The 27,077-nt window shown below is 47.9% G+C and overlaps 1 protein-coding gene across 2 annotated transcripts in view; it reads right to left on the bottom strand.

Annotated features, from left to right (window-relative positions):
- USP16 (ubiquitin specific peptidase 16) overlaps positions 1-27,077 on the bottom strand; it is a 1,134,075-nt gene that overhangs the window by 230,705 nt on the left and 876,293 nt on the right. For both annotated transcript variants that reach the window (XM_069636367.1, XM_069636368.1), the window contains exon 15: positions 1,010-1,104. In XM_069636367.1, coding sequence (XP_069492468.1) covers positions 1,010-1,104 — 95 coding nt within the window. The remainder of the gene's footprint in view (positions 1-1,009; positions 1,105-27,077) is intronic.

Genomic DNA, 27,077 nt, shown 5'->3' on the forward strand with positions numbered 1-27,077 from the left:
ACGGGACTTACTGGGCTTGGAACCCCTACCTACCTGGAGCTTCCCCTTACACTCCTGCAAGGCCTTGGCAGTTAGTAACTGGCATTTTGAACAGTCGTCGGTGTCTTGACTCTCGCCCAAGCACCACAAACAAATGCGATGCGGGTCGTGATCGACATTTTCGACTTGTAGTCCCGGCAAGTCTTGAAGCCAGACTGCGGAGTCGTAGGGGTCGAAGAAAAAGACATCTCAAAGATGAAACACACGAAGCGCGCCGAGTTTCACGAAGCAACACGTTTGTGGAAAAAACAGAACTGAGGCTACGGGCTATTTTTTTATTTATAACATCCAGTGAGGTCGCCCTCGACAGAGGCCTTCGAGGGACATCGACCAGACGTCATCGACGCAGGATGTCCTCTGCTGAAAAAGTTTCCGAAGTGCACAGCTGTGGACATTACATGTCAAAGATGTGGAATACACTGGAGGACACAATCCATTCGAAATTCTGCTTATAATATCATTAGTTGGCAGCTGCTCTACATGTGTATTTGTGGAACTTTGTGTTTTCATTTGAAAATCTGAAGTTCTTTCAACGAAGCTTCCAGCAATATTAGGGCTTTGACTTACCTTTGAGTTTTTGAAGGACACCATTCCTCTTCCTCATCAAGATATGAAGCTTGTAGTTCCCTTTTTTTAAATGCTGATCTATTTTGGCATTCTAATCACTTCATTTTGACTTCAAGCGCTAAAGATCTGTGATGTGATTTTTTTCTCGTTTATCACCACAATCATTAAGCCTCCCATTGAATGTTTAAAATCCTCCCAGCGAATGTCCAATAAAACATTTCATATGTAAGGATTTAAAACACCACTTTGAAGGCATTTCTTTAGTGCATCAATTGATTTGATGGAACTTTCTACTGTGTGTGAATAAGCAGCAATTAACTTTGGTGGGTGCAGCAATGTTGATACAATTTAAAATGCATATTATAGGCACGCATTTTGTAAAACACAATTACATGAGTATTACCTGCTGAAATCGCTTTAAATGAAGGGTAAGTATAGGAGGAGCAAGAGAAATGAGCATCTGCTTTTTGGCATTGGTGTAAACATGTTTCACTTCACCTGAAAATAAAGCACAAGTAAAAATCCATCAATTAAGTACTTTAAGATAAGCAGAAAGAAAACGTTGTTTGGGAATTTTGTTCCGTTCAGCCAACTATTTTTTCCCACTCAAATAAGAAATTAAAACAAGCTTGTTTTAGAATCTGGATAACTAGAAAGAATAACATCTGACTGGTGATTCTTACAAAACCCATAGCACCACTGGGAAATAAAGCTCAGTGGCAGACTTAATGTGACACACACAGGCAGCGATTTCAGCACAGTATTCCTATCAGAGAAACGAGGCATTTATAAAGGAATGCTCACACCCATCGAATGCCGTTATGCTCTATATTAAGAGTACATGTGTTTCAAGCAGTTCCTGTTGTGATTTCTGCCCGAACGACCTCAGCATTGGTCTTGCTTAAACTCATATACAAAGAAGTTCATGTTCTTACCATTAGATTATTTTTATAAACTCTGCATTTCGCATAATAAAAGGTGGATACTAATATTTTGGATCCTGCACGGGGTTGTGGGAATTCATCTCATTTTTGTTGGAAAATGGTTCTACAGGAGGGAAGGACAAAGACAAAACAGAAGAAATGAGAAGCCCCCAATGCCTCACAGAGCATCTGGCCACATGGACATGCCTACATATAGCAACGAGAGCCAGGTACACAAAGGGTTGCTTTAGTCATCATTTCATTCATTAAACAATGTGAACTGTCAAGTAGTTGAACAAGTCCTTCACTAAAGCATTTGAGATTGTAAATCTTGTAAGGTGAAATTAGGTGTATTCAGTTTGTATTTCAGTGTCTGTTACATCAAAATGCCGTCATCTTAAGATTTTGCATCAGACTGGAGATGGAGTTATAGACAGAACAAACAATAACGATGGCTAAACAGACTGAGTCTAAATGGAACAAATCTCTAGTGGGCCAAACTCAATCAAAATGTGCAGCCGGCAACTCAAGTGCATGGAGTTTACACTAAGCGCATTCTCAAGATAATGGGAAGTATGGCACGCAGCCTGATTGACGAATGGAATCTCGTCATTAAAGTGCTCTGCCGTGAGTTAAGTCTTCTCACGTGTGGTGGCAGGAGTCAGCTCTCACCGGAGTCTTGAAATGTTCGGTTTTTTTTTTAAACATGGCAGTTTATTGGCATTTATAAATAACAGAAGCTTTATTCATCTTTATGATTTGTATTGAGAACAGAAAAAACAAAGACAAATACAACAGTAATATCGCCTCAACTGAGGCTAACCTAAAGATAGTTGGGGGGTGGGCCGGAGGGGATTGCAATCGACTCATTTCAGCATTACAGATCCTCGGATCACTGGTCACAGTTGGGGGGACCGCTGTGTGTCCGGGCTGGGGCAACCCGGACCTGTTAGTCTATCTTCGTCAGCCATCTGAGTGATGGTGGTTGTCTGGCTATACCTGGAAATTTCTGTACTTAGTCAAAAAATGGGTCCCAGATGTTGTGGAACTTGTTCCCGTTTCCCTGGCGGATGGCAGTGATTTTCTCGGCTCCGGTCACGTCCCAACATTTTACCCACCATATCGGGATTGCTGGACCTTCTGGAAGTTTCCATAGTTTGGCAATCGAGATTTTGGCTGCCGTTAGTAGGTGTGTGCAGAGGGTTGCCAAGTTGCTGGTTGTTAGGCAGAAACCTGTGCAGTTCCCTCTGGGACCACTGCAAAAGATTTAAGACTACAGGTGTTTGGCAGTAAACCCACTTGGTAGCAGTCTGTACCACCCAGATTTACCTGGTAGCTGTGGCTGAGCAGTTAGACTTCCCTCAAGCAGAGTTAGGCAGTATATACAGCATACATGATAGGTACAGAGGCACAGTAGTACAAGCAAACCAGAGCTAGGTGTAAAAGTATATAATTATTTATTTAAAAGACACACTCATAGATTACACTAGCACAGAAAAGGTAAGTAAGTCAAAACACAGTCACTATTACGTATATGTACATCCCTAGTTATTTGTTGGACAAGTCTAAGTTAACACCACTTATTTCCAAACAGAGGTGAGCGCTTAACGTTAGATGGCACTCCAACAAGTTAGTTAAAAAGGGAGGGAAAAGGCAGACGTAATGAAAACAGCAAGGCAAAACACTTTTCAGAGATTCACAGTGAGTTTAGAAAGGCAGTCTATTGAGGAGCAAGGAAGTTCGGTTGCCAGGCCCACTCTAGGGAAAGCCAGGCGAAAAGATGCCCAAGATCACACAACGTCACAAGTCTTTACAGGTGAGTAGAAAAGGTTTTGCTAAGTTTAGAAAAGTTTAGTTAGGGTGTCCCAGGCTTACCCAGGGCCGAGAGCCGAGGGCTAAATCTACCCCGTACAATAGGTGGCAAGGGAAGCCGGGCGGAACACGGTACCTTTAAAATGGAAAGGATCCTCCAGCGGTGGCAGTTGTTCCTGGTAGTGGGTGCAAGTCGTGGCGTCGTCCAGAGGAAGAGAAGATCTCGACGTGGAGGAAAGCTGAAGGTCGTTGCACTACCAGGGAAGAAACCAGCCGTGGAGTTTTCCGGTTAAAAGGATGTTACCCCTCTTTCGCGGTTGAGGTAAAAAGTGGTATCCCGGTTGCTGGGGTGCATGGCACAGGCAAGGCGGCCATGAGATGCTTCAGGGCGGCGAAAAGAAGGCAGAAACTGGTTGTCCCCACCAGTCAAGGGAAGAAGACTCTCCAGGCGGGAGATCTCCTCTGTCATTGGGAAAAGTGGTGAGACTGTTCTGCAGGGCTCCACCGGGGGTGTTGTCTTGGCAGGTCGGCTCGGCTTCTCCCTCTTCGGCTTCTTAGGTCCTGTGGCGACTTCCGAAGAACCAGTCCCAAAAACCCTGCTTTTATGCAGCAAACCCCCATTCATACAGCCTAGCTGTCACTCAAACATGCTAAGTGGTGAGCGGGGCGGCTCACCACTTGGGCCAATCACACAAGAGTGCGACATGAGTTGGCAAGGCAACTCAGTCCAGGGTGCCTAAACCCCCCCCACATCCCCTGTGGTACCCAGACAGAATGGCACCACTTTGGAGGGCTTCTGTGCAGAAGCCCGCCAAAAGTGGAACAAAGGCTCGACTCGGGTTCAGGGTTACTGAAGTGAACCTAGACGCCATTTTGGCGGCGAGTTCTGGCAAAAAATCCCAACCGGTGAATTTATATTAAATAAATAAACCGGCGGTATCTTTAACATTGCACCAAAAAGTGGTGCATAAAAATCAATGGGAAATCCCATTGGGAAATATTCCGGTGGAATATTTCCGTGGTATCCACTGCCACCAGCCAGAAACTCGGCGAGGGGGGACGGGACAGTACCCCCTCGACAATAGACCCAGGGGCAACCTAATTGCCCCTACCAGTACTTCCACAGTATGATGGTTTGTACTGGTTAAGTTCCTAAGTTAAGACTAGTAAAGTCAATGGTGACATTACAGACCCAGGGAGACAGTAGTCAGTCCCAGGGTGTGGAGTCTATGTTTGGGGGTCTCTATGACACCCCTGTGTTACTGCACTGAGGGTGCTGTGTAACACATTCAAAAACCAATGATAGCCTATGGGAAAAAAATACCCCATAGCCCATAAGCACATAGCAAGTCACAGAAACACTCTCAAGTCATGCCCAAGAGTGAGGGTAAAAGAGTCTCACTCTTGGCAGGAGAAAAAAATAAACCCCAAAAAATCCAGCAAAGCTGCTGGGGGACTCACTAGGTTAGGAAATTCAGCCTAAACAGAGAATTCTCCCTAACACTGGTCAGAGGATATTGTCCCTTCTCCTGCGTCTGTCAGTAGGATAATGCCTGTGTCCAATGGGATTGATAGGCTTGTGAACTGTCGAATCTGTTCAGGACCTCCCTACAGAATCTTTCCGCTTTCGGGCATGCCCAGCGGAGGTGGAACAGTGAGCCTGTGTCGGTGCAGCCTCGCCAGCATTGGGGTGGAATAGCGGGGTTGCATTTGTGTAATATTTTGGGGATCATGTACCACCTGTAGCAGACCTTAATGGCTCCTTTGTTCGTTACGCATCTGGAGGCGTTGTGAGTTCTTGCCCAGATGTGAGTCCAGCTGGACAAGTCCAGTTCCCTGTCCAGGTCGCTCTCCCACCGCTTCATATAGGGCTCCTTTGATTCTGGGTCTGTCCTGTCCAGTAGCCTGTACAGGGTCGCAATCTTGCTTTTGGGCGGGGATGTCGTTAATGTGTGTTCCAGTGCCGTGAGCACTCTGTTTCCGTGCGTCCGCATCATGTCGTGGGACAACCAGTGTCGGATCTGGGCGTATCAGAACCTCTCGGTCTCTGGTATATGGAATTTCCTTTTGCAGTCCTCAAACATAAGTAGGGAGTCCCCTTTGTAGAAGTCCAACACGTGCCTCAGCCCCCCCGCCTTCCATCTGGAGATGAAGTTTTGGCCCTGGGGTGAAGTCCGGGTTCTCCCAAACTGGTGGGAACGGGCCTGTCGTACTTCTGCACTTCCACAGCCTCGCTGCCTGCTTCCAGCTGTCCACCATGTTCCTCGTGGTTGATAGAGGCCCAGAGTTTGGGGGATATTTAGGCCATCTGATGTGTGGAAGGGATTCCAGAGGATGTTGGCTCCAGTCCTCTTCCAATTTTAGCCAGCGGGGTTTACTGTCTGCCTGTTGCCACATAAATGCAGCTGCCAGCTGAGTGGACAGGCAGTACCTCTAGACTTTGTGGACTCCCATACCTCCGGACCCAGTGCTTTTGAGCAGGACCTTCCTAGTTACTCTGGGTTTCTTGCCCCACCAGACGAATTTTAGCATGTTTGCTTGCAGCTTCTCTTTGGCTTTTTTGGGGGAGCGTTACTGGGAGCGCCTGGCAGTGATATAGGAGCCTGGGGATCAAATTCATTTTGAGCGTTGTGATCTTCCCCAACCAGGATATCTCCTGATCTTGCCAACAGGCCATGTCTGCTTGTAGATCTTTCAGTAGGGCCGGGAAGTTCAGTTTATAGGTGCGTTCAGCGCGTTTGTGTAGATGAACGCCTAGGTAGTTCAGGTGTGATTTGGCCCATGAGATCGGGAGGTTAGAAGCTAAAGAGTCCAGTGTTGCTTTCGGGATGTTGATACTCAGTGCTACAGACTTTTTAGGATTGATTGAGAACCCCGAAGACTCTTTGAAGTGGCTCAACTCTTCCCATAGTGCTGCCATGGACCTGTCTGGGTGCTCTAATGTTAACAACACATCATCGGCGTACAGGGCTGCTTTATAATTGTCATTCTTGAACTTGAGACCCTGGATTGGGGTGTTTTGTCGAATCCTGGCTGAAAAAAGGTTCCGTTGATAGGGCAAAGGTGAGAGGTGATAAGGGGCAGCCTTGGCGGGTGCCTCTAGTGATTTTGATCCTAGGGGACATGGCTCCGTTGATTCTCAGGTTTGTGGTGGGGTGCTGGTAATTTGCCCATTTGCGGAATCTTGGCCCCAATCCATAGTGTTTCTCCTATGTATCCCCAGTCCAGCATGTCAAATGCCTTATGTGCGTCAAGCGATACTATTGCTAGTTCCCGTCCAGTTCTGTTGGCCGTCGCAATGATGTTCAAGGTGCGCCTGATGTTGTCCATGGTGTTACGTCCCGGGATGAAGCCTGTCTGGTCTGGGTGAATAAGTTCTGGGAGAAGTTTGGCGAGCCTGCTTGCTAGAAGTTTGGAGAAGATTTTAGAGTCTACGTTCATTAAGGCGATGGGGCGGTATGATGAACAGAGTTCTGGGTTTGCTTCCGGTTTCAGAATCAGGATTGTGATTGATTCTTCCATTGAGGGGGTGGTGGCCCCTGTTTCCAGAAACAAATTGAAGAGTGAGGCCAGGTGGGGGGCCAGGATGTGGTTGAATCCTTTAGAATGGCGCCGGAAGTCCATCGGGGCCAGGGGGCTGTGTTCTTCAATTAATGGATTGCTTCCACTACCTCTTCTGGGGTTATGGGGTCTTCCAGGGAGTCTATCTGCGGGTGGAGTGCCAGGCTTGGGACCTTGCTCAGGTAGGCCTTGTGTGCGTGGGATTCCCAGACATCAGGTTTCTGTGGTGTTCGGTCATGATGGCCAATTTCTCTGGGTCTGAGCAGCAGGGGGGGGGGGTCCCATCTTGATCCCGTAGGGATGTGATGTTGTTTCTGGTATGGACTTTCTTGAGCTTGTGTACCAGTAGTCGGTTGGCCTTGTTGCTGTTCAGGTAGTAGTACTGCTTTGTGTATGTTAGGGCTCGAGCTGTTTGGTCTGCCAGGTGCATTTCCAGGATTACTTTAGCTTTGCAAAGCTCGTTCCATGACCCTGTCGATAGGCGCTTTTTGTGGTTTGATTCCTTCTGAGCAATCTCCGCTTCCAGCTCTTCTAGTCTGTGCTGGTACCTGCGCTTGTGCGCCGCTGCACAGTTGATGGCAGTTCGCCGGACGATCAGCTTCATGGCGTCCCAAACTGTGGCTTCCGCTGGCCCTTTGCCCAGGTTCTCTGCAAAATAGTTGGTTAAAGTTTCCGCTAGTTCTTTGCTATCTGCCATGTCCGCGAGGAGGTAGTCCTGCAGTTTCCATGTCCTGTGCCGTTGTGCTGGTAGGCCTTCTGTTTGGAGTTGTGCTATTACTGGGGCATGGTCGGAGATTACCCTTAAGCCAATATGAATCTCAGAAATGCAAGGGAATAATACACTTGATACGAGAAGAAGGCCTATCCTGGAAAAGCCACTATGGATGTGAGAAAAGAAGGTGTAGTCCCGTGCTTTATCGTGGGCCAGCCTCCAGGCATCCACTGTCCCAGTCTCCCTCAGAAACTCGGCAAGACCTAGTGCTTTCGCAAAGTCTGATCCGGAGGGTGGAAGGGTTTTGTCCATAGATGGGTCCGGAGTGAAGTTGAAGTCAACTCCAATTAGCAGGTTGCCTTCTGCAAAAGATGTTATTACTGGGAGAATCCTGCGTAGGAAGCATTCCTGGGCTTCGTTTGGGCAGTAGATAGCTATGATGGTCATTGGGAGATCAACCAAGAAGCCCTCGATTAGCAAAAACCTTCCCTCTGGGTCTCGTTTAACTGTGACCCTTGATAGGATCGCTGTTTGACTAAGTAGGATCGCTACACCTCCTCTCTTCTGAGCAGAGGATGCAAAATATTTCTTCGGAAATCTTTGGTATTTGACGCGTTGTTCATCCGTTGCCAAGAAGGTGGGTTTCCTGTAGGCAGACTATATCTGCCTCTAGTTGGGCCAGGCGGTGTTCCACGGATTTCCGTTTTCTGGGAGAATTTAAGCCCTGGACGTTCCAGGTGGTCATAGTTACGTTTTTTTAATGGTTGAACCCATTTCGGGATAACCTGGATGCGGATGATGCCAGCTATTGATCTCGGTCCATCCCCGGCCCGCCCTTGTTTACTTTGAGTTCTGTATTGCTGAGTTATGCCCCCTTCGGTGTCCACCCCATTTCCCCCCCTGTAGAACAGAGTTTGGTTGTCTGGGCCAGCCTTCGACCAATGGGGACACCGGCTGGTCCAACGCATCTTGCTCCAAGTGGAGCTTTTAGGCCTCTGCTGTTTGGCAGTGATAGTTGCCTGAAGTCTTGACGTGTTACTTAGCTTCAGGGAACCATGTGTAGTTTGCGGTCGCGGTTCTCAGAGTTTGGAGGTTCCGGTTTGGTCCTTTAGCCGACTTTACCTGGGCGTCTACCTTTAAGTGGAGGGCCCCTGATTCTCCTTTGTCGCCTCTCAACGCGTGACCATGAGTCATGGGCTCCTGTGTTTCTTCTTGTTTTGAGAGGTCATCCTCATTGTTGCTTCCCTTTCTCACTTCTGGATTCAATAGTTTATTTGCTTCCTGCACTTTGCATATGTGGGGGACACTCCCATTCCAGGTGAAGATTAAGGCTGTGGGGAAGCCCCAGTGGTATGGCGTGACCTTCTCCCTCAGCCATTCCGTGACTGGCTTTAGTGCTTTCCTTTTCAGGAGTGTGCTGGAGGCGAGATCTTGGTATAGGGAGATGGAGGCATCTCGGAAAAGTATTTGCGGGGAGTTTCTTGCCTCTCGCATGATTTCTTTCTTGACCTTGAAGTAGTGTAGTCTGGCTAGTACATCTGGCGGAGTTGAGGAGTTGGCCCCGACTCTGGTGCGGTGGACCCTGTCGAGTATTATGGGGGAGTCATCCAGTAGCGTAAGAATAAAGTGGAAGAGGTTGCTTACATAATGTTACAATTCTATCTCCAGCATGGATGCTGGGATACCTCTGAGGCATATAATATTGCGACGGGAGCGGTTTTCTGCGTCTTCCTGTTTGAGTTCCAGGGCGTCACATCTTGCCTCTAACATTGCTAGTCTGTCCGCTCCTTTTTCAATATCATATCCATGTTCACACACGGATGTTTCGACTTTTGCTGTCCTGGTTTCCAACTCTCCCACTCTCCCTTCCAGGAGCGCGATGGTGATCTTCACTTCTTCCGTGACCCTTTGGAACTCCTTGGTTAAGGCTGTCAGGCAGTCCTGTAGGTACGATTTTGTGACCGATTGGTTTGGGGCTTCCTGGTGTGGTTCCGCTTGTGTGTTTTTGGCAGTCTTTTCGCCACATCTGGACGGTCCCCTCTTCTGGACCTGTCTGGTGCGGGGATGACTAGCAGGGTCGCGATGTCAGCTTGCTTTGTCGCTTTTTTGGCCATGGTGGTGGCTGGGGAGTCGCTTGGACCGATGTGCAGTGTATCGGGGGAAAAAAACCGCCCTGTGTGCAGTTGCTACATTGGGGTGCTGTGTTACGTCCCTGTGTGCCTGGTTGACTTGATAAATACCTCTGCAGACCGGAGCTCTCCGGTGTTGAGGGGATAACCCTGGAAGCGGTCTGGGCGGGGCGCTTGCCCCTATCTGCAGTGTTGGCTCTGGTGATCTGAGCTTGTGGCCGTTGGGCGGCGGTATGCTCAACGGATTCTGAATCAGCACAGTTCGGGGCGTTTGGGTAAGTATGTTTGATGATGGGTCCGGGACCTTTTGGGCTTGTGTTGCCTGCTGTTTGAAGTTGCCCTGGGACCTTGGGTGGGGATGTACAGCGCTAAGCCTTTTGTTGTGCAGTATGGGTCCCTCCCAGTCCCCTGCGTAGATGATGGGCTTCGGTCTTCCTGGGTTCGAGCCCAGCTAAGTTCTTCCCCTACAGGTGGGTCTTCACTGCCCTTGTAGATGGGGGTGGGGTGCCGTTGCGGAGAGGATTTAAGCTGCGCTAGCTGCTGCGTCGTTTTAACGGCTTACCTCGCCGTGCTCCGTTTGTGCTGGTGTGCCCCGTCTGCGTGGGGCCCGGGGCTGCTGCAGCCACTCCTGCAGGATGTCGCACAGGCTCTCGTGGCTCCGCTGCCCTTCGGCCGCAAGGACTGCTGCTTTCCCTGGTGAGTGGGGTTGGGTATTGTTTGTTGTCTCTGCTTTTGCCGCAGTCCGGCTCCGCTCCTGTGTCAGTGAAGGGTGCAATCCCGGGCGCGACCACAGAGAAGGGGAAAGTTCGGCCCCCGATTGTGGCCGCTTGTCGGACTGTTTCACACCTTGTCTTGAGTGCTGCCGGATCCTAGGGGGACGTTGGAAGGCGTGCTAGGCGCTGGCAACTTTATCAGATTCACCACTGGATCACTGTAGTGCTATGATGTGCTGCCGATGGTCTCCGCTTCATGGTCCATAAGACACTGCATCATTGGAACAATCATCCTTTCAACATGGCCGCCTGCACAGGAGCGCTGCTCTCTAGCGTTTACGTCTGACGCGCTGCCTTCTAGAAAATAGGCACGCCCCGCGGCTCAACGCTACTGCCCGTGTTGCTGGCGATTGCTACTGCTCCCTTTGTCAGCTCCTTCTAGCTTCTTATATCCTTTTCCTTCCAGGCTGCCGCCCTGTTTTGAACTGCTCCCGCAATTCTTGGCTCCTTCCTTCTTTTTCCCGGACCGCGTTTGCGGTCGCATGTTAGCAGGTCTTCCGCTCGCTTTGAACTCTGAATCTACGCCGCTGCTCCCTCCTGGAATCCGCCATAGTGATTCCATCCTGGATACTGAACCTCACCCAGCTTCCTGAGGCATACTGCGAACCTCACACTGGACCCAGACCCAGAGGACATGCGCCCTTACCTGTACAAGTCAAGAACAACCAGGAAGAAAGAAGTCTCCAAAGAAGACTCAACCCGAGAAAAACAGGTGAGAAAAAGGGCAGAGTGTGACACCGGGGGGTGCTCAGTGCGTCTCCGGCTTGTTGCTCCACTCGTGAAGTGCACCGTTTGGATGGGGGCCCGGGGCCGTTGCAGCCGCTCCAGTGGGGTGTCGCATTTCCAGCATGGGCCTGGTGGTTTCCTCCGCCCACCGGGGCTCAATGGGCCAGGGGGCTCCTTGTCACCCCGAGCTGGGACTTGGCGCAGCGACTAGCGTAGTGGGGAGTTGCTGTCACGGTGGGGTACAGCAACTGGACTACCCAGGATTGATTTCCTCCTCCACTCCGCAGTGATAAGCCGCCGGGTGCAGAGTGCCGTCCTGGGGGCTGCTCAGGGTTCGATGTGCCTCCGCCTCTGAGCTGCGCCACCTGCTGCATTGTTGTGGTGGTTTACCTTTCCGAGCTCCCCTTGTGCTGGTGAGCAGTCTGGATGGGGCCCCTGGGTGCTGCAGCTGCACCTATGTGGTGTTGCGTCTCTGGCGTGGCTGGGCTGTCCGTGACTGGTTCCCTCCTCTGCTCAGCAGCGGGGCGCTGCCAGATGCTGATTCAGTCTCCCAGAGGGCCGCTTAAGGTCCGGTGTTCCTCTTTTGATGTTGGGCGGGTTTTGATAGCGGCACTCTCAACCCCCCGGCGTCGCTTGGGGCACGATGCACGCTCCGTTTCAGGCGACCGGCAGTGCCCGGAATTAGGTCAACTTCTGCAGGACCACTTTAGCTGTCAGGAAACTCGTCCGGTTATGCTGTATGATGTCTATCACCGGGGCATTATGTTTGGAGGCGTGGAGTAAGCCGGGAGCTCTTATAGAGCTGAACCGACTGTCATGGCTCCAAGCCACGCCCCCGAAATGTTAGTATTTTGACTGCACTGCAAGTAGCTAAATGTTAATAAATCGCAACATTCATGCATTGGCTTCCAGTGGCATTTTTGGTGCCATGGGATAGCATGATATTGCACTGGTATATGTGCACGCTGGTATGTGTGCACACTGGTCAGACACTTTAATGCTGTATTACACGGTCCAATATTTACCACATTTATGAATGCAACAAAAACAACAAGCTATAATCTTTTACCAAATGTGCACCGCAATAGAAACAAGCATTAGCAAAGCAAACAGTTTTCGCTTTTGTTTAAGTGCTAGACATTTGCCAGGAACTGCTATTAGATGTCCAGATACTCGCACCATGCTCCACCTGCTGCCATCAATAGCTAGTTAATACAACTTCTGCCGTGCCTGGCAAGTGCTTTTCCCATGCCTACACAAAAGCCCAAACTGCTGGAATTGCCAATGCCTGTTTTTTCTTTATTTTGCTTGGGATCGCTGTGCAACTCGACTAGGGCTCTTTTGAAATCCCCATGATGGCCAACAGATCCTACAATGAGGCAAATCACCATTTTAGAAACCAGTTTAAGTTGAATATGGACATATTCACATATAATACAACAGCGCATCCTTTGTTATTAATATCCTAGCAAAGCTGCTTTCAGAGATGGGGAGAAACAAATGCAGGGTCAAATGGCCCTGCAGGATGGTGAAGTGGAAGCCCAGAAAATAAATCGCTTGCATTTAAGACAAGGTAATGCAGCATCCTTTATTATTTGCCAAAAAAATGCATGTTTAGTTGAAAACAGCGCTTGGCTCACTCAGAGTATATGGGTCTAAGCCTGCAAGGTTTCTCCTTGCTTCTATAAACAGCATGTTGTTTTTGCTCCAAATAGCGGTGGCTGGTAATAAGATGGATATACTTGCATGCAACAGTTAAGTTTAGAAAAGTTTAGATGTAGTATGTCAAAGCAGATTTTATCCTACAGTGATATTAATTTGATAGGAACCCTATCTGTAAACCGGTGGTTATCTTGGTCTCTCCCGAAACGAAAGAAAAGTGCCAAGAATGTACAGTTGGTGAGCACATTTGGGCAGAAACATTCACATCATGGGAGGCTGTGATCTTGAATGCACAGCCACATAAATGTGACCAGCTAACACCTTCCATTTAGTAAAGGAGAAATTACTTACTGTAATTTTCTATCGATGTCTTCTTCTCCCGCAGATTCAAGCTGCTTCAAAACACTTCGACAGGGGGCGTAATGGACCTCGACTCAGCTGTTAATCATTGATCCGTCTCGACTCGGGACTCGATAGTTGGCTCCAGACGTGCCGTTGGGCATCGTACATATACTGAGTCACACAGCCCCTGTACCTCAGTTCCCACCCCTCACCCCGAGCTCAGTCACTGCAGAGAAAAACACCGAGAAAAAGATGGCCAAATAGCCAACAGAGAATTAGAAAAAAAAACAAATCCCGGACTGGGATATACATACACATTTCCTTTGAGTATTAAAAATGTTTTTAGCAGAGAAGAAGGCGTAGAGACTCAAACCAAGAAGACAACACTGAAACCATCGCTAACACTTCCTTCTTAAGAGCAGGCAACCACCTACTGCAGATAGTTTCTTAGAGATGGATGGGAGGGGTGATGAGGAATCTGCGGGAGAAGAATCTATAGAAAGAACATTACGGTAAGTAATTTCTCCTTCAATGGATTACCATTCTCCCGCAGATTACTCATCAGATAGATTCACAAAGCAGCAGAATTAATGGCGGCGGGATGAAAGCTTTACAGGAGTAGATTCTGTAACACTGCCCTTCAGACGCGAGCATCAGCTCCACTGGGCGACGTACAGACTAATGCTTTGTGAATATATGAAGTGAAGACCAGGTCGCGGGCCGGCAGATGTCCCTGACCAGTACTCCTCCCAGCTGCCGTAGAGGTATGGGCCCTGATGCCAGGTGGCAACTTCTTGCCCGTGCTATGATAGCACTCAGAAATACACAGTGTGACTCAGCGTAAGACTTTTCGCTTCAATACTGCCAGTATTGGGAGTGTGATGAGTGTTGGGTGGTCAGGAGAAACACTTCTCTGATTATTTGCTCGTTTGGAGAAAGGAGGTCGCTGTGTGAAAATGGACCAATGTGATTATTGCGACGGCCGAAAACGACGACTTACCCCTTTACACCACATATATATGCAGCGGGAGATCCCCCGCATCCCTCTCATATTAATATTATATATTATAGGGTGTTAGGGGGGGTCCAAAAAAAAAAGGTCTGCATTTTCGGCCCTCGTAATTGTGAGGGCGACATTTTGGTACGATTTCTGTGAAAACCGGCACATATGTTTTTCTACACTTTTTACAATACTACACCTTAAAAACTGCTCCACCTAGTGGAGTGTGCAGAGTATAAGTGTTGGGTTGCACGTCCTCGGCTTGGACACATTATGCAAGGTCACAGCGGATCCAAAAGGACGCTCCAATCATTAGAAAAAAGCAAGTACATTGTATATATTATTCATTGCATTATGATTTCATTCAGCGGTAGCCCAGAGTTCGCCGTGTTAGCAGAGCTGTACATATTTCAACACATGATTTGCACGATCTAAGAGCAAACACCCAATTACTAATCCTGCTAGATACATATCCGAGTGACTGCAAGCTTTTATGCCTGAGCTCAGACGATTGAAGTTTGTCGACAAGCAGATAAGTAGTTAAGTATTCCTGCAGTAAATCACAGCATAACTTCATTTGAACTATTGACTGATCCCTTTTTCAAGTGACTGTCGACGTCATGCCTTTGAGCTTGGATGGAGGTCAATATTGCTTTTTGAAAAGGCTGTGCAACCCTCCTCTTTTTTCACACCGAAATGATTCTACACCGGAGTCACGGCCAGTGAATTACTTTAGAGCTTGAGTGGTGAAAATGTTGAAATGTTTCTAGGCGGTTTGTTCTAACGTCATTGTACAAGGCGGAGGTTAAAGATTCTAGAACCTATGCTCATGGCCATATTGAACAGTTTGTAATCAAGCTACCCTCCTTAACGCATTTGCAGCCAAATAATCACCTCACAAGGCAATGCCAGCTCAAAAAAAAGGCAAGACGCCCTTCAAATATTTATAATTTAAGGAGTGGCGCTTCTATAGACGATTTATGCGCTCCTGAACTTGATAATGGAATCTGTAGTGATCGTGACAAGCCATGTTCAGCTGATACTCATTATCAGACTAACATCCAGCTCTGATCACCTATAGCTTAAATTGTTTCTACAACCTTCACACCTCAAAGAGTAAACACCCGACTGGATCTGCCGGTGTATATAGGCTAACCACAAACATTAAATTCTCCAGAGGGGCAGGCTGGGAGAGCGATGTGGAATATGTTGGAGGAACATCCACTCAAAAGAACGTTACCAGTTGGTAAATAACTGGTTCTTCGAATGGATTGTGTCCTCCAACGTATTCCACATCTTTGACAGACTCCAAAAGCAGTACCAGTAAATGGAGGAGGGAAAAGAATTTAGAGTCCCTAATCAGATTGCAGAATAAAGAATCGCCTTTCCAAAGGCCATATCCTGACCATGGATTGTATCCAGGGAGTAATGGTTAACAAAGGTGTGGATTGAAGCCCATGTGGCTGCATCACAAATATTCCTAATAGGAACCCCCCGCTGAAGGGCGGTGGAAGTAGCCACACCCCTAGTGGAATGAGCTTGCAACCCTTCAGGAGGGTCCTTACCCGCCAATGGGTAACACTCCGTAATGGTGAGGATAATCTACCTGGACAAAGTCTGTTTGGTAACAGCCTGGTCCAATTGGTGTCCAGCATATCCTACAAAGAGTTGATTGTCCACTCTGACCCTGGACATCCTAGAAATTTAAAAGCTCAGAGCTCTCTTAAGATCCAACCGATGGAGTCACTCCTCTTCCTTTCCATGAGGAGGAGGAGGGTGGAAAGATGGATGAACCACCTTCTGACTTAAATGAAATTCAGATACTACCTTAGGTAGAAAGGAGGGACATACCCGCAGTACAACCCTGTCCTTGTGAAACACAGTAAAGGGTGGCTTAGAGGATAGTGCCTGCAATTCACTCTCTGCGAGCGGAAGTAACAGCAACCGTAACCGAACACAGTCTTGAAGGACAGTAATCTCAAAGGACAAGAGTGCCAAGGTTCAAATGGAGCACCCATGAGAAATTTCAAAACCAAATTCAAATCCCAAACCAGCACAAGGAAAGGGGACGGCGGGAACACGTTAGTAAGTCCTTTAAGAAATTGAGAAATCAAAGGAATCTTAAAGTAAGAACATTCTTCAGATGAGCGCTTAAGGATAGACAGCGCCGCCAGGTAACCCTTAAATGGTACCCACTTGAATGCCCCTGTGAGCCAATGAAAGTAAGAAAGACAACCATAGGAATGGAGCACTGAAAAGGATCAACATTGTGACCTCTGCACTAGTCACAGAATTTATGCCAACGGCAACGGTACAGGGATTTTGTTGCAGGCCACCTGGCCGAAAGCCACACCTCCATCACATCATCCGGGAGGTCCCAATCCTTAAACCTCAACCTTTCAGATACCAAGTGTGAAGGTTGAGAGTCTTGACCACTGGATGGAGAACCTAACACCCCTCCCTCACGCGAGAGCAGATCCTCTCGGTAGGGGAGATGGTGTGGAGGTCAGATGGACATTTCTACAAGGTCCGGGTACCACACTCTCCTGGCCCAATCCGGAGCAATGAGGATCATGTGGGAACGCAACCTCCACAACACTTGAAGAATGACGGGGACTGGAGGAAACGCATACAGCAGTGAGAAGGACCAATCCATTATGAGCGCGTCTTCTAAGGCTCCTCTTGGAGGAAATTCCCTTGAGCAGAATCTCTCGCTCTTCCGGTTGACATTGGTGGTGAAGAGATCCACTTGCGGGGTTCCCCAAAGGGCGAAGATCTCCTGAAGGACTTCCTGAGCCAACTCCCACTCGTGAGAGATCGTGCTCTGCCTGCTCAGAGAGTCCGTGCCACATTTTCGTCTCCAGCCAGATGAACTGCTGAGATCGTAATTCCCTGCTGGATGGCCCAGAACCAGAGCTGCATTGCCTCTCTGCACAACGGGAGTGACACTACCCCCCCTTTTCTGTTGAGGTAATGCATGGCCACTGTGTTGTCCGTTATGATCAGGACTCTCTTCCCCCGTACAGATGGCAAAAAAGCCTTCAGAGCGAGCCTGATGGTCCTCAGCTCTAACAGGTTGTTGTGGAGTTTGGACTCCGACGGAGACCAATGACTGCTGACGGTCAAGTCGTTGGCATGAGCGCCCCATCCTGTGAGGGAAGCAACCGTCACTACAGTCACCTCCGGCCATGGTTGCCAAAACGGCTCCCCCCTCATCAGGTTCCATTCATTGGCCCACCACAGAAGATCCTGGGAGACCGAGAGTGGAATCTGAACGGGATCCGACATCTTGCCAGAGAACTGCGACCACTGTATCTTGAGGACCCATTGCAGGGATCTCATTCGCAGCCTGGCCTCTGGCGCGCGTCGGATATATTGACCCACTCAGCGGCATTGCCTCATATCACTAAGCTGCATTTGCGCAAGAAACAGCAAAGAAACAGCAAACCTATAAATGGAATCAAGTGAAAAGAAAAGCCTGCCATTGCTGCAAAAGTCAAAAATTCCCTTCAAAATGAAACATTTTCACCCTTTAAAAATGCTGCTTTGATGCGCATTCCATCTGTTAATTCTGAAACCACTGTGATTAAAAAGGCTGTGTCATGCCAGAATATTTCACTGTGCTTCACCAAAACCAGGCATAATTCCGGAGTGACAGACCCAGTCAAACCCACTCTGAAAGAAATCAATAAGCAACTTTACTTTCAATCGCACAGGAACACGCATTTATTTGTTTCCAAATGTATCCAAGCTCAGCAATTCAAAGAGACTAACTCTCTAAGACAGGTCAAGCGTAAATGTATCTCTACTTTAGATAAAACTCCTGCATTCAAGGAAACAAGTACAGCTGCAAAGACAGCGTGGGCATCTGAGGGAGCTGCCAAACCGAATTTAAAGAAAGAAATGCTAGCAGTTTTGAACACATGTGGAAAAATGGGCTTGGCTGACTGAAGAGAACAAATGGCGTGTTTAAAATAAAATTGTTGAATAAAAGTCTGCTTACTTAGGAAAGTAAAGGGATTATGTTAGTGGTGATAATACACACACAGGCTATATTCTTTCACAGGTTTGTTGTAATTCAGGACCCAAAATAAAATAAAAGAAAAACACATGGGCTGGATTTGCAAGCTCTCAGAAAAACCAGTCATTCCAGTTACCAGCCATGAAACATCCCCAAGGAAGGGAGATGCACCATAAATCTAGGACATGCAAGTGATAATTGCCAGCTTGAAAAACTTTGAATGGGCCAGGACAAAGAAAGTTCACACGCTCATCAGACATTCGTCTGTGCTCCAGGCTGGGACAAGGGAAGTCCTGGGACACTAACCTTTGAAGTGTGAAGGGGCAATAAAACCTTCAATTAAGATGAGAAACCCCCACTTTGCCTTGCAGTAACAGACAGTTGGCAGCAGTTGAATTGAACGAAAAAAAATTACCCAACAAAGGACTGCTTTTTGGTTCCAAAGACTATTTTATAAAGACATTTTAAAGACTTTTTATCTCTGTAGCAAGAATTAGAAAAAATGTAAAAAGTTTGCAGCGTCGAATCTAATTTTATGGGCTTTCTTTTATAACCTGGTAGAACTCATTGCCGCATGGGGAACAGAAGTTACAAAATATGACAGATTCTAAGGAAAGTATTAATATTGCAAACATAAAACGTAAATACATCCCTGGGGATAATTTGCATTGGTGTACAAACGTAAGGAATTTTAGGCCAAATCTTTCATGTGTAAAATTACCAAAATGTATCATAAGGGCGAAACAAGGTCACACAGACCTGAGGATTGGACTGATCTGTGCTGCACATAACATGTAACCTGTGTGTATAATTTGCCAAGAGATTGCAAGTGTATAAATGTATGTTTCTGGCAAAATCGGATTTTAAGTAAAGTAAATGTGGGAGTTGGACATTGTAAAACTCACCTCATAAACCGGACATCATTCCCTTGGAAATCCAACCAGTTGAGAGCAAGGGGGAGACTAGCACCCCTGCCCAATCCAAGTAATTTAGGGGCGTGCGTAGTTAACCCAGCCCAGCCTCTACCTTGATGATGTAATTTTGCACTACAAATAAGGGTCCCTGACAAGATCATAGACACACTCTTCCTGATTTCCTGAGCTGTATTCCTGTTCCATCTATCCAGACTCCAGATCATAACTACAAGGCCAATCCTTGCTGATCCTACTCCAGGGTCCACTGCAAAACCGAAGCATTGCTGATCCTGCTCCAGCAAGGCCTAACATTCTGAAAACCACTAAAATTCGCATTAACAAGGGGAAAACTGTGGTACCTTTGCCATCCTGATCCAGCTTGGCTTGCTGTCACTCACTGCATGCTGCTGACATCCAGATTACCTATATCATCCAGTGACCATAACTGCCAGTCCAGAAGTGCTACATGGTAACCTGTCCCGTCCAGCTGACCCTGCCCCGCTGATTCTGTCCAGCTGTCCTGTGTTAGACCGGCTCCATGTGGTGACCAGAACGCTGACTGTCCAGAATCCAAAAACTAAAAAGTGGACTGAGTATCAATTGCCACCCCACCTAAACCCATAGCCTATCTTGTCTTTGTCCTCATCCCACTCTCTAAGCCACCCTATCCTTATACCTTGTTCAAACTGTCACAATCATTCTTGCCACGCTGCTATTGATTTCTAGTGCTCGCGCCATCTCTGTAGTAATTCTGCCTTGTGTAAATCCTAAACTATTAATCCTATTTCGAGTGATCGGACTGGTTCCGCCAGGATGGGCGCTGGGGAGCTAGGGCTGAATTTGCGAATCATCCCTGGAGCTCAATGTGTCCCTCTTTGGTAGCCTAGCCCAAATGCTCTAGTATAGAGTAAAACTGTTCTTGTCAAAACTGATTTCCTTTCCTTTTTCACTGCTCCATTTTACTCAAAACGCACCTCACTCTATCTTGCATAACTCACTCAATTTTCCAGCTAGAGACCTAATTTCACTTCCATATTGTACCTATGATCTATAGCTACATCCCCAACAAATATTTCACTGTTTGGGTCATTTCAGGCGGGAATTGCAAAGTTTGCTATGTTTCCAACGTGTCATTTGCTGCATTCTATGTTAAACCTGCCACTCAAATTTCGAACTGTATGCTCTTGCTAATCCATCGCTTGAGATGGTTAGTACCTGTACATTGTTATTGTAGTGAGGAATAATATTTGTTTCAAGATTTTTGCACACATTCATTCTTTAATTATCCACTTCTGAGTGTCATTTTAACATTGCAAAGGGGTTTAAAATCAGTTTTTCTCTCTTGTTTGGGGAGGGAAGGTTGGATTTCAATTCCCTTTTCCATTTGTCATTACCAATTACCTGCTGCTCCCGTTTATCCACGTAGAAGTGATTTGTGGGTTGAGGGAACATTGCAGAGGGAAATTCTAACTTTAGTGCTATCTTACCTAAAATCAAAAAGTGCTCCTAATTCCCTGGTGTTTTGTAGATGTGTCAATAGAAGGTTAACTAAGTTCATTGCTTACATTCCTATTGTTCTTATCACCCCATTGGTGATTGCTGCCCCATATTAAAAATTATATGATTGCTTTTAATTTTCAAATAAATATTATATTTTATCAACCAGCCTGGTTCATGGGCCATTGTGACCTGGGGTATTTGAAAAGGGTGTGTGATATGAGCGGTGTACCATCTCAATATTGAATCTAACAAAGACATAAGCATTTCAATTGCACGCTGCATACTAGGCCGAGACTAAGGTGCGCGCCGCCTGATTGAAATCCTTAACACGCCAGAAAAAGGCAGGATGCCATGAGGCAGAGTAACCTTAAGAATTCTAAAGCCGGGAGATTCTGGGCATGTTGAAACTTGTCCACCATCTGCACAATGTGATGAGCCCTCACCTTGGGAGGCGAGCACTTCCAAGGACGTGTCTAACACAGCCCCGATGTACTGGAGCTGTTATAAAGGTGTCTGATGCGACTTCTTGAAATTCATGGAAAAGCTCAGCCTGTGGAGGGTGCAGCAGGTGAGAGCGAGATGATCCAACGCTTGCTCGGGAGAGCGCCCGGATCATCCAGTCGTCCAGGTAGGGGTAGACGTGAATCCCCCCTCGCCTGAGGTACGCTGCCACCACCACCATTAGCTTGGTGAGGACCCTTGGGGCGGAGGTCAATCCGAACGGCAGGATCCGAAACTGAAAGTGTTAGTCGCCAGCCGCAAAGTAAATTCTGTGCTTTGGATGAATCGGCACATGATGAAAGTAAGCATCCTGTAGGTCCAGAGACACCAACCAATCCTGAAGTTGAAGGGCCTGGAGGACTTGAGAAAGAGTAACCATCTTCAACTTGTCCTTCCTGAGAAGTTTGTTCGACTAACGCAAGTCCATGACGGGTCTCAATCCCCCCCCCCCCCCCGTCTTTCTTCGGGATCAAAAAATAAAGGGGAATACCATCCCTTGTTACTCTCCATTACAGGCACCAGTTCTATAGCGCCTTTCTCCAGCAGGGTTAAGATTTCCTGCGCAAGGAGCGGATCCGGAAGCATAAAGAGTTTCCCCAGTGGATTGTTGAGAGGCCGCTGAAGGAAGGGAAGACAGTAGCCCTAGCCTATGGTATCCAGAACCCACGCATCTGAAGTAATGGCTCGTCATTCTTCAAGATGCTGAGACAGGCTGCCCCCAACCGGCGAACCAGGGGACATGGCCTCATGACTGTTTGGAAGCGGCTGCGGCAGTGCCTGAAGGCAAAGAGGCAGCAGCCTGAGCGGCTTTGTCACCACAACTTCCCCGACCACCACAGGTACTTTTTCGCTGGCCCCTTTGACTGGCAGCCTCTCTCATTCTACCAAAGGAGGAGTAGTTACGAAAAGAACCTCCCCTCCATTGCCGTCACCTAGGACGAAAAGGTGGAGGTTGACGCACAGCTGCGCTTAAAGATTTAGCCGCAGCTTTCGAGGTCTGCAACCTCTCAAGGCTCTCGTCAGCCTTGCTGCCAAACAAATGTGCACCCTCAAAGGGCATGTTCAGAAGACGGGCCTGCACATCCGGAGCAAAACAAGACTTCCGCAACCACGCAAATCTGCATATAATGGTGCTCGAAGCCGTGGATCGGCTAACACTGTCGGCGGTATCCAAACCTGTTAGGCAGAAACCTGTGCAGTTCCCTTAGGGACCACTGCAAAAGATTTAAGACTACAGGTTTTGGCAGTAAACCCACTTGGTAGCAGTCTGTACCACCCAGATTTACCTGGTAGCTGTGGCTGAGCAGTCAGACTTCCCTCAAGAAGAGTTAGGCAGTATGCAAAGTATACACAATAGGTACCCAGGTACAATAATACAAGCAAACACTGACCAGAGCTTTGGTATCAAAGTATATAATTATTTATTTAAAAACACACAGTTTGAAACACTCCAGCACTCTTATTGTAAAATGTTCTAAACACAGTTACTATTGTAATATATACACCCCTTTTCACTTATCGGACAAATCACAGAAAAACACCACTTATTTTCATACAGAGGTGAGCGCTTAACTAGATTGCACTCTGATAAGTTTGTGAGAAAGGGAGGGAAAAAGACAGAATATGGAAAGGTTCACCACTCTAAGATTCAGGAACACTGATAGCAAGGCAGAAGAGCAAAAGTCACTGGTGAGCCAAAGTCCAAAGGCTGGGCCCACTCTTAGAGAGAGCAGAGCACAAATACGCCCAAGATCACACAGTTACGCTAGGCTTAGAAAGTCTTGCAGAGGGTTCAAAAAGAGTTGAGAGGCTTAGGAAAGTTTAGCCAGGGTGTCCCAGGCTAACCCAGGTTCGAAAGCCGGGGGCTAAATCTACCCTGTACAGTCGGTAGCAAGGGAAGCCAGGCGGGACACAGTACCTTAAGTGGGAAGGATCCTCCAGCGGTGGCAGTTGTTCCTGGTAGTGGGTGCAAGTTGCGACGTCGTCCAGGGGAAGAGAAGATCTCGACTTGGAGGAAAGATTAAGGTCGTTGCACTACCAGGGAAGAAACCAGCCGCGGAGTCTTCCGGTTAAAGGTGGTACCTTTGATTCGCGGTCATGGTAAAACGTGGTATCCCGGTTGCCGGGGTGCTTGGCACAGGCAAGGCGGCCACGAGGTACGTCGGGAAGGCGAAAAGACGGTGAAACTGGTTATCCCCACCAGTCAAAGGAAGAAGACTCTCTGGCGGGAGATCTCCTCTGTCGTTGGGAAAAGTGGTGAGGCAGTCCAGCAGGGCTCCACCGGTGGTGGTGTCGTGGCAGGTCGGCTCAGCTTCTCCCTTGTCGGATTCATAGGTCCTGTGGCGACTTCTGAAGTTCCAGTCCCCAAAGCCCTGCTTTTATGCAGCAAACCCCCATTCACTCAGCCTAGCTGTCACTCAAACATGCTAAGTGGTGAGCCGGCCGGCTCACCACTTGGGCCAATCAGGATGGAGTGCGACTTGAGTTGCCTAGGCAACTCAGTCCAGGGTGCCTAAATTCCCCTCCACCCCTCCTAAGTACCCCAGACAGAGTGGCACCACTTTGGAGGGCTTCTGTGGAGAAGCCCGCCAAAAAGTGGAACAAAGGGCTCGACTTGGGTTGGAGTCACAGAAGAGAACACCAACGCCATTTTAGAACCGAGTTTTGGCAAAAAATACCAACCGGAGAATTAATATTAATTAAATAAACCGGCGGTATGTTCGAGGCTACCGTAAATAATTAAATAAAGATAGCCTTAAACAATGTGAAATCCCATAGTAAAATATTTGCGGTTGAATATAAAAAGTAGTATCCACTGCCACCAGCCAAAACTCGATCAGGGGGGATGGAGACGTGCCCCCTCGCCTAACAGACCACGGGGCAATTGAATTGCCCCAGCCAGTACGTCCACAATATGATGGTTTGTACTGGTTCTGTTCAGAATTTAAGACTAGTAAAGTCAATGGTGACTTCACATGCCCTGGGAGACAGTAGTCAGTCCCAGGGTATGGAGTCTATACTGGGGGGTTACTATGACACCCCTGTGTCACTGCACTGAGGGTGCTCTGTAACACACATCACAAAAACACATGAAGCCCTATGGGGTAAAAGACCCCATAGCCCATTAAACACATCTAGATTCAAAGAAACACACTCAAATCATGCCCAAGAGTGAGGGTAAAAGAGTCTCACTCTTGGCAGGAGAAAAAAATAAACCCCAAAAATTCAGCAAAGCTGCTGGGGGACTCACTAGGTTAGGAAATTCAGCCTAAACAGAGAATTCTCCCTAACAAAACCCGACTGAAAGGATCCGCACATGGCATCCTTGCCGTCTTGCACGAGAGCAAGGAATCGACCCCTTTCTTCCCACTCGGGAATATGCTTAGCCACTAAAGAAACACAGTTCCACATAGTGTGTGAGAACCTTGCCAAGGAACAAGTATAGTTGGCCGATTTCAAGGCCATGCTCCCAGCAGAAAATACCTTCCGAGCCCAACCGTCGAATCGCTTGTCGTCCCTATCAGGAGGGATGGTAGGGTACATCACCTGCCTCGAGGTGGCTGTAGCCACCTGAACCATTAAACTCTCGGGAGTGGGGTGAGTGGATAAATAGCTGGGGTCGTTAACAGAAGGGCGGTACTTCTTTGTCAAAGATTTATTAACAGACGGAAGAGATTCCAGGGACTGCCAAGCAGCTGCCACCCTTTTCTGTAAGGCGAGATGAAACGGTAACACTGGGTCAGAAGATGGACCTTGATCTAAGATGTCTGTTAGATCATCCTGTACATAGTCTTCAGGAGGACTGGACCAGCCCAGATACTCGGAGACCCTAGCCATGAGCCTCCTGTAGGAAGACTCAGCATGAGCCCCAAGCTCAGGCATACCAAATTCCACTTCCAGAGAAGTGGCCAACCCACTGGCGTCATGAAGGGTTTGACTCAACTCTTCCAATTGACCGTCTCCATAAACAATTGGAGCCACATCAAGTTCACCAGGGTCCTCAAAATCAGACCTTTCTTCCTATTCATAAATGTCATCCAAAGGGAGTTGAAATCCTGGCCTGGGGACAGAAGAGTGTCTGGAGTCCAAGACTGGCCTCTCAGACTTCACAGTAGCCTTCCTAGGAGGATCCACGAGATATCCGGGTACTCCACAGGCAAATTGCGGGCAAAATTACCCGAAGGCGTCAATGGCGCTGAAGGCTTAGACGCTGAGAGCGTCGACAACCTCAACGTTGTGATCGCCGAAGGCTTCGGCCTCGACACTGGCACAGACGGCACTGTGGGCTGATAAGACGGCAAAGCGTCGACATCCGAGTCAGTCGGACACTCCGCCGACCTAGTCAATGCCGGTTTCAAGCCCTTAGCAGGTTGCAGCAGTCTCGCTGGAGACGAGGACCGAGACCAGGAGGCACATCTCTGGCAACTTTCCTGAGCCTTGTCCGAACGGGACCTCGAAGGTTCCCGGAGTTGAGTCACAGAGCGGACCCCAGCCCGAAGGCGTGCGAGCCACGGTGTGAGACCGTTCCTTGCCGGCTTCATTAGAAGGCACGACCAGAACCATGCCCTGCGATTGGAATATCGCCAACATCTGCTCCTTAAAGGCAGCCCATTCCTCTGGAGTCGAGGACTTCGTTGGGCATGCCACTTTCCTCGAGGCACCATCCTACGGGGAAGGAGACCAGTGACAGGGCTTCCTAGAGTGCCGGGACGTGGAAGAAGAATGTTGGGAACCACTCCGGGACCGAGATCCCCGGGCCACCTCCCGATGCAGAGATACGGCCCTCGAATTGTCGGTGGAAACCCCCTTGGACGATTTAGATTTTCAGGACTTACTAGGCTTAGAGCCCCTACCTACCTGGAGCTTCCCAATATGCTTCCGCAAGGGCTTGGCAGTCAGTGACTGGCATTTTGAACAGTCTGTGTCGTGCGACTCGCCCAAAGACCACAAACAAATGCAATGCGGTTTGGTGATCGACATTTTCGACTTGCAGTCCCAGCAAGTCTTGAAGCCAGACCGTGGAGTCAGAGGGATCGAAGAAAAAGACATCTCAACGCTGAACACACGAGGCGCACCGAGTTTCACGAAGCAACACGTTTGTGGAAAAAACGGAACCGAGGCTACGGGCGCCGTCCTTCCTATTTATAACATCCGGTGACGTCGCCCTCGACGGAGGCCTTCGAGGGACATCGACCCAACGTCATTGACGCAGGACGCCCTCTGCTGAAAAAGTTTCAGAAGTGCACAGCTGTGGACATTAAATGTCAAGGATGTGGAATACGTTGGAGGACACTATCCATTCGAAAGGCACATTTGTAATAGGCCTGTAATTTGTATACAGCCTAGGATCCAATCTTGTTTTCTTTTTTTCTAAGCGGTGTCACCGATACATTTTTCAATGACTCTGGTATTAGATTGTCTTCAAACGATGCATTAATAAAACAAACTAATAAAGGGAGGAAAAGGTAAATATTAGCCAGAATGATTTTAGATGGGAAAACCTCAACGTCACATGTGGTGGGTCTGATTTTATTAAGAACTTTGCCCAAAGCTTCCTTAGCAATAGCTTGAAAGGTGGAACATTTGCCTTACTTATGTCCTCTTTAACCTGGGAAGAAATTGTATGCTCATTGTGGCCCATGTTGCCTTTAATTTGGGGATGGGCTGCAGGGATCCTATCTTTATGCCTTCCCCTACTGCCCTACATTGTCATTCCCAGGCTCCGGTCAATGGCACACAGGGCAACAAAGTAAAGTTACAAAGTACCTGGCTGCTGGATTTCACAACAGTAGAGACTTAATTTTGAGAGCTGTGAGGGTCAGAAATGCGAGACACATACAAAAGGTACCGTTTTCTCAATTTTGCCATTTTTAATAATAAAATAATAATACATTA

Source organism: Ambystoma mexicanum, chromosome 7p (genome assembly GCF_040938575.1).
Source record: "Ambystoma mexicanum isolate Mex_15411 chromosome 7p, UKY_AmexF1_1, whole genome shotgun sequence".
NCBI lineage: Eukaryota > Metazoa > Chordata > Amphibia > Caudata > Ambystomatidae > Ambystoma > Ambystoma mexicanum.